Here is an 8,991-nt window from a genome sequence, read left to right on the forward strand (position 1 = left end):
AAATTCTACATTAAATGAACAAGAATTTGCTGGAAAATATACTTTTTCGAAAAACATTGCATTCATAGTGTAGTTTTAATTAATTTTTCTCCAAAAATTAAGTTTTTGACTAAAATAAGATTTTTAATCCAAAAATATCCCAACTTAACTAGAACTAAGCCCTAACGACACTGTAATTTATACAGAACCGGACTAGAACAAACTACAACTTGACTGCTACTTAACATAAAATTATTTAGATTCCAACTTAAATGAACAAGAATTTGCAGAAAAATAGACTTTTTAACAAATCATTGCATTCTTAGAGCAATTTTATACATTTTCTCCTAAAATTAAGTTTTTTTTGACTAAAATATGATTCTTTAGTCCAAAAATGTTCCAACTGAACTAGATCTAAACAATAATCAGCCTCGAATTGAGATAGAACAAAACTATAACTTAACAAAAAATTTAAATTGAACTTATATTAAAACTCAACTAACGTTGAATCCAACTTAATTAGAATTCAATTACAACTTAACTTTGTAAAAATTCATATTTTAAGGTAAAAATCAAATCTTTATCAAAAATGAGTTTTTGACCCAAATTCTTCTGTTCTAAGTAGTTGTCTTTCATAATCTTGCGTAATAATATCGATAATTATTTATGTTTATGTTGCATTTTACTTAAGTCTGATTCCATTAGCTAAATTCGTCTGTCCTGTTGTGTTTGTATGTTGGATTGTATATACGTATGCGCCGTACTCACTGAATGAGTGTGTTTAATTTTTTGTTGTTATCCGTTCGTGTGGCATTCATATGGCAGTTAAAATGTTTATTTTTATTTGCTTTCGATTTTTTGTTTGTCCCTTTTGTGGACACTTAATATCTCCAGCATAAATTGTTTTATTAAAATTTCATAACCTTGCGCAATAATATTCATATATGAGTTCGATGTACGCAAGTGTAACACCAATATTAAAACATTCGTTATTGGCTCTAAATTCTTAAAATGAAACGAAATTTCTATAGTTTTTTGTTTTTATTATTTTTCATTATAAATTTCCCTTAACTAACATACTTAAGTTAATATAATATTATATGTATGTATATTAAGTGATATATAATTTCTTAAAAATTATTAGCCTAAGTCTAAACATTTTTTATATAAAAGGAAAATCTTATTATTCTATTTCCATTAAATATTCATCTCCATTGCTTATGGATGCATCATTGATGTCATTTACTTTCATTTTAATCATGTTTAAATCGGTCATAACATGATCTTCATCATCATTATTTATTAAAAGTTTTTGTTTATAATGCCCCCAAGCAAGAGTATTAACATTATTATTACAAATAAATCGTTTATTATCTAAATAACTTAAACTAATTTTATTTATATATGCTGTGTACAAAACATGTAATTTTGATTTAAAGATAATCATATTTCCATAATATACTTTTTTATTATACAAACAGTTCTTATAGTCTGAAAGACTTAAATTTTTAACTACATTACTTTTGACACCCTTAGCTTTTTTGATTTCTTTATGATCTTCAGTTTTAAATGAATACATTTTAGCTCTTAAACCTATAAATTCTTTCATAAGTATACCATTATTTTCATCCTTCATCATTCCTAATACTTTCTTATTCTTTTTTGGTATACCAAAACGATTATCAGATTCGTATTCCGAAGTGTCGAATCTTGAATCGATATCATCAATTATATCTTTATAGAAATCATCCGTTTCAATTGTATAAATGAATGAATCAGTGTCCATATAATTAAGTTGAGCTTTTGAATTGTATTTAGGAACAATATAATCATAATGGAAATCATACATCTTCCATTTAGATAGTTCTAGAATTGTAAAACCTAGATAAATGGGTTTGTTATAAAATGAATACGTTTTATTTAATTCAATTGCTAGCATATTTTCTTCAAATATACTAACAGAATGAAATTCTGGTTTTGCTATTAGAGCACGAGCTCCAAGTCTTTTTCCTTCATTTTCCCATTTACTCACAATTTTAATGTTTTTACGTTTATCAACGTTTTCCATAGTTTTACCATATACAGCGTTATTAAGCAGTTTGAAAAAATTTTTCTCAAATGTATTTTTTGCATTTGTTCGGTGAAAATTATTTAAGGAAATATACTTTTTTAACCAGTTAGACTGCTTAAATTTTAGGATTCTATGTATTTTATTTAATTTTAGACCGTGGTTTAAGCATTGTTGTAAATTCTTATAATAGATTACATATTGATGTTTGTTGTTTAAATCCACAATTAATTTTTTCTCTTTAGAACTGGGTGGTGCTTTATTTTCACAACAAAATGGTAGATTGTTGTGACTATCATGAATTTCTATGGGATATATCAAATCTACCTCTAAAATATATCCAGTATCAGAATCTATCGGAATACTTTCCAATGAAAAGTTTCTAATATCTTCAATCCACTCAAAATCACACTCTGGTAAAGATTGAGACATTGCCCAACCATATAAGTTGTTAGCATCTAAATATGTTAAATATTTAGAGGGCAATTTGTCATTGTAGTCAGAAAGATATTTGTTGTTTGCAACAGAATGTCTTTGAGAACATTGAACAATTCCACCTCTAATTCCTTTTTGTAAAAAATTAATCATTTCAATATCGGTAAGCAAATCTAGTTTTATGTTTGTTATTTTTAGCATTGCATCCCAAGATAGACCAGGTGCCGTATAGTAATGACATGGATCTAAATTATAGATGTTTTTACAGACTAATCTAAAGTTTTCAAATACATCGGCTAATAATAAAACATCACTTCTTAAGTATAACATTAAGTAATCTTCTAATGTTTTGCACTCAAAAGTATTCCAAACTTTTTGTGCATGTGCATAGTCCTCTATAGAACATTCTGATTCAGTTAATTTATTAAAGAACTCATCTATGGTTGGTAAACAAGGTTCTTGGAGTTTTTCTACTGAATTTAAATATGTATATGGAAAAACACCCTTTCTTATTAACAAATTAAATTTACTTTTATCGTCAGAATGAAATTCTTTGACGACTTTCAGTTCATCCTGAGTTAAATTTTTAACTAAATTATCTAAACTCGATGTCATAAACCGGTATGAGTCTAAAAATCTTATTTCAATATTGCGACCGTTATCGCTATTAATAGTTTTTGAAAGAGATATATACAACTCCTTATTGAGTGGAATAATATTAATGGGACCATCATCAATATTATTAAGCTCTTTCACAAATAAATGACAATCATATGCCGAAAAGTTGTGAAAAATAACTGGGATAAATGAAGGTAATTTGTAATTTATATTACAAGTATTATGAGCCGGTCCTCTATATTTTCCACTTAAATGACAATGATCTCTTACTTTTTCTTCATTTAAAATATTTTTTGAGCAAATATGACATATATTATTTGAATAAAAATCTAAATTTTCCTCTTCGGTCAAGGGTGCCATTGGTATAATATTTTTTAAATAATTATCATTTAAAAATTTAGCATCTGATACTAAATTCTCTATAAATAATTTTGCTGAGTTAAATCCCTTAAAACTACGTAATTTACTTAAACTATTATCAAAAGCACACTTAATGTAGTATGAAAATGCATATGGAATATGTTTATCAACTAATGTTGTCGATGATGAATCCATGTTCGGAATGCATGTTTGAATATTTTCAAATATACATTCAGAATCAGCATATACTACAAACGGTACATCCATGGAATTACAATAGTTTTGAAATTCTAAAGTAGACTTATCTTTTTCCGGAACATAAGATACTTTTTGACCGCAATTCTTCTGGTGTGCTACCAATTTTTCTATCAGATGAAAATGTTGTAAGCAATCATCACATACAAATACCTTCTCTTTTCTTTTCGTTTGTTGGTTTCTAATCAATCTGTAAAATTAGTAAAATACAAATAGTCAAAAGGATATGTTTTTTTTTTATATTATACATACCTTGAAATAGATTTAATCCATACATAATGACACATGGTATTATCCCCAATACTTTTTTGAAGAAATAAAAGATTAATATGATTAGGCTTTTTGCATTTTGTTTTATAGTATGGCCCAACAACAATGTTTTTTGCTTCATCATATCCAAATACATTTATACTTATACATGGATTATTTTCTTCAAAAATGGTTATATCCTTTATTTTTAATGGGAAGCTCAACCCATTGAAATTTAAGCAATAGCCCTTTAAGTTAATATTTTTCGACAAAATATTCACTTTATAATTTGATGTACGATTTGCCTTTGTTTCCAAATTAACTATGGCTGAAATCACGGCCCATTTGAAACAAAATTCATCATTATTTTTGACATTTACGCATGCGTTCTTCATTAACAATTTTTTGGGTAGTGATATATAGGATGAACCCTTCAGTGGTTGATACTTATTTATATTTAGAACAACTTTTATTAATTGTACTAAAGTCCAACCACTGTCTCTTTCCTGAAACTCTTCCATTTTTTGTAAAATGCTTCCAATATTGTTGGTAAATTTTACTTCAAATTCGCTGATGTCGAACATTTCTTTCATTTTTGTTTGAAAACTTTTCACATCTAATGGGGTGTTTTCTAAATCATCTAAGTTGGGCTTGGCGTAAAGAGCATGGAGTTCAACGTTGAACTTTAAGCCAATATTAAGTTTTAAAAATTTATAGACTTCCTCCATAAATTCTCTGCCAGCTTTTTTCAACAATATTTCTGGTATGAGACATTGTTCATTATTGATATTGTATGATAATGTGATAATTCTGTTTTTAAACGCGCTCTTCTCCCTTTTAATAAAACCATTAAATGTTGATTGTTCGGCAGCAGCACTGCCTGGAGTGGATTCATGACTTATTTCAGGCATTTTTTTATTTAATTTATATATTTTAATTGTTTATTTCAAATATAGTATAATTAACAAAATTTAAATGTTTAAATTTTTAATTAATTAAAAAAGTATGTTTAGAACAATTGATCCGTTCTTGGGAAAGTAGTGAAGTATACTGAATATAATACGTTAAAATATTTTGTTTTAAATATATGACAAGTCAATAATCTACTTTTTTATGTTAACTCCTTTGGATTCATATATTGAAATATTATTTATTTCTCTAATATTTGAATTGAAGTAACTATAAACATACACTTGATAATTTTTTAATTGAATCAGTTCATTTAAGATATAAATATGCACTAACGTAACTGAAGATAGTAATGAACTTGATTCACGCCTCCATATTAACTTTCTTTAAATGTAGAAATCATGCACAAACATGATAGAAACTCTCAAATATATCAACATACATATAAACGACAATCTTAGCATATAGTATATGACACATGCTAACAAATGTAAACTCTAATATAAACAAAAGAAGAGAATAATGTAAATAAAAATACGCATTCGCACTTTAAAAAATCAAACAAGAAATAAACATTATAAAAATGATCATCTTTAATAAGCAGACGATCATCATATTAAAATCCCAATAAAACTCAACATAAATAAGTTCTATACGAACGTAAATTCACCTATCCAATTCCTAAAAATTTGTTTATAATGTATTAATTGTATTCAAATGTATGTAAAATGGAGTTATGTTACAGTTTGATATTAATGCTAAAATATGAAAATGGGTTAGGATATAATAAGGTCGACTATGTCTGATATTTTTCTGCTTATCACCACTATTCCCTCTCTGGTCATATATGGAATTATTCATACATGTTCGATTAATTTTTTATAAAAATAACAATTTTTGAGTCGATCGAACAAACAACCAACCAACGATTTTGGTTGGAATGAATCCAGCAGTTCGACCAGGAGTCAGTACACACGTAAAAGATTATAATTTTTACTAAAGTCAAACCACTATAGTGGATAGACATTAGTAAAAGTATATATTTGGGTCATTAGTCACTAATGTACCCTTTGAAATGCATAGACTAGTCAATCGTTACTTTAGTGTCCCCAAGTAACCTAGGGTGTGGAAACATGTAACTTTTTTTACCTTTAACTTTAAAAGTCATTATCTTCTAAGCCCATGTTGGAATAACTAGTCATAAAGCCAATTCTTCTTGAACAAGTGGCAACCCTAAACGGGTCTGTCACCTAACTCTAAACCTGTAAGTAAACTATATTGTTCGAATCTTCTATCTATCCTTCTCTCTCTTTCAACCTTCCATCCTCCCTCTCTTTTTCCCCATCTCGATCATCCTAAATCCTTCACCTTTCTATATTATCCCTATTCCTACCACACCTCCTATCTTCTATCCGTCTGGTTATCAGCCTAGCCGCCAGTGGTAAACCATTATATGCAACGTCACTAGGTTGGAACTATCTCCTTGAACCGTCGGTCACTAGGTTGGAAACTACCTCCTTGAACCGTCGGGCTACTTTATTTTGATTTCACAATAAATATAATGTTGTTGTATGTGGCTAAAGTAACAATCAAACGAACATCGTCGAACACATTAACTGGTTGCATCGAACCAAACAGCGATCGAACCTTCGAACATTTCGGTTGCAATGTCTGTCATTAAAAAGTGGCCTGGAATCCCTTCAAACATACTACTTATGAGTTTTAATTAAAAAGTACTTTTTTATTATGTATGTTGTTTGTGTTGCAGAAACTTTAAACATTTTAGTTGACATTGTCTTTATACATTTTGCAAATGTTACAAACCATTAAATGCCAGAGTCAGAGAATAAAGGTAAAAATTTGTTATCAGTGCATAAATATTAAATTTGTAACATTGAGGTTTTTTAATTTGTTTTTATAAAAAAGGACAATTTTCAAAAAAAATTTAAATAATAAATTTTCGAAAATTTTCTATACAAAGAGAAATTTTTCGAACTTTTTTTATAAAAAGTGAAATTTTGGCAAATTTTCTACAAAAAAAGTGATATTATCGAAATTTTCTATGAAGAGAGAAATTGTCGAAATTTTTCTATAAAAAGTTATATTTTCGAAGAATTTCATAAAAAAGAGAAATTTTTGAAGAATTTCTTAAAAAAGATAAATTTTCGAAAATTTTCTATAAAAAGAGAAATTTTCTATAACAAGAGGGATATTTTCGAAAATGTTCTATAAAAAGAGAAATTTTCGAAAATGTTCTATAATAAGAGAAACTTTCGAAAATGTTCTATTCAAAGAGACATTTTCGAAAATGTTCTATAATAAGAGAAATTTTCGAAAATGTTCTATAAAAAGAGAAATTTTTGAAATGTTCTATAATAAGAGAAATTTTCAAAATGTTCTATAATAAGAGACATTTTCGAAAATGTTCTATAATAAGAAAAACTTTCAAAAATGTTCCATAATCAGAGAAATTTTCGAAAATGTTCTTTAAAAAGAGAAATTTTCGAAAATGTTCTATAATAAGAGAAACTTTCAAAAATGTTCTATACTAAGAGACATTTTCGAAAATGTTCTATAAAAAGAGAAATTTTTGAAAATGTTCTATAAAAAGAGAAATTTTCGAAAATGTTCTATAATAAGAGAAATTTTCGAAAATTTTCTATAAAAAGAGAAATTTTCGAAAATGTTCTATAAAAAGAGAAATTTTCGAAATAATTATATAAAAAAAGAAATTTTCGAAAATTTTCTATAATAAGAGAAACTTTCAAAAATTTTCTTTAGAAAGAGAAATTTTCGAAATTTTTCTATAAAAAGAGAAACTTTCGAAATTTTTCATAGAAAAAACATAATTTTGAAAAATTTTTCGAACATTTTCTATAATTTTCTTTATAGACTCTTCGTTAACACTTCTTATCCACAACAATAATACCTTCAATTGACTTTAATCCCATAACAAAGTGCAAATAAATCTTAACATCTTATTTAACTTTATATTTCTTAAGAATAATCTAAATTCTAACACTGATTACTGTCATTATTTTTATTCACTCTTTGCTAAATTTCATTTTGTATTCTTTATCATATTGTTTCCACCATTCTTCTTGCAGAGATATTTCATTTATATTGCCATGGTGGCGCCAAGTATTGTGGAGCATTTTATTTGGTGGCATGGTTATTGTGGCGACTGGCGGAAATCTTATTGTTGTTTGGATTGTTATGACAACAAAACGTATGCGAACTGTTACAAATTATTTTATAGGTAAGTTATTGTATTTTTTCTTTTCTCTGCATATTCGTATATGTCTGAGATGTTTGTAGGATATCTGTATAAGAATTTTACTACTTATTGTTATTTTGTTTCATATTTTTAATGAATGCTTTTTAGTGAATTTTTTAAAGGAAAAATATGTTAAGCTTCTTAGTATTTTTTTCTTAAGGAATTGTTAGTTTCAAAACATCATTAGGTCAAGGATTATAAAAACTTGAAAAAGACATCAAGTAATCTTAAACATATCATAAGAGATGTGTTAAAAAAAAATTATTTTACATAAAAATATAATCTAAACTTAGAATTATATTGTAATACTAATACAAGTTTTATGCAATAAGCAGGTTGAAAAATATGTAAAGAAATTTAAACTGTTTTAACCACAAGCTTACTACTAGCAATGACAGCGTTTTTTTTACATATATTTTAATGCTATTTTTTATTTTTAAACGTCCTATTCTCTTTTTTAACAAAATTTTAATGAAAAATATATTTATATTTATTTTCTATTCATATGGTTTTTTTGTAATTCAAAAACCTTAACAAATTATTCAAACTTTGTTTATTGTCTGCTCTACATTTTAATATATCATTAAAAACTTCAAGGCCTATAGTGCGTATGATTTATATTAATACTCTCAGTTGTATTAGGAACAAACTCATACGTCCTGTTGTACCTTTTGTTTACTTTTTACAATTTTTTAATAAATTGCACAACTTTTTTTATAAAAGAATATATATAAAGAAAAGAATTTTTAAGGTTTTATTTTCTTTTTAGCAGATAAAAGCTTTCGTTGAAAAAAAGCAAATATTTTATAAGTTCATGGTTTTTTTTCCTATGAAATTTTTG

General features: G+C 26.6%; 1 protein-coding gene across 1 annotated transcript; it reads right to left on the reverse strand.

Annotated features, from left to right (window-relative positions):
• Nucleotides 1-2,165: 2,165 nt before the first annotated feature.
• On the reverse strand, nucleotides 2,166-4,875 carry LOC119599925. Its single transcript, XM_037949870.1, has 4 exons — nucleotides 4,364-4,875; nucleotides 3,968-4,018; nucleotides 2,246-3,905; nucleotides 2,166-2,180 (listed from the first exon to the last, which is right to left on the reverse strand). Exons 1-4 carry the CDS (start codon nucleotides 4,873-4,875, stop codon nucleotides 2,166-2,168), a joined length of 2,238 nt encoding a protein of 745 aa, XP_037805798.1.
• Nucleotides 4,876-8,991: the final 4,116 nt, after the last annotated feature.

The sequence above is a fragment of the Lucilia sericata genome, unplaced genomic scaffold (assembly GCF_015586225.1).
Source record: "Lucilia sericata isolate MDLA Ls3-8-SP2 unplaced genomic scaffold, ASM1558622v1 Contig000097F_arrow, whole genome shotgun sequence".
Taxonomy (NCBI): domain Eukaryota; kingdom Metazoa; phylum Arthropoda; class Insecta; order Diptera; family Calliphoridae; genus Lucilia; species Lucilia sericata.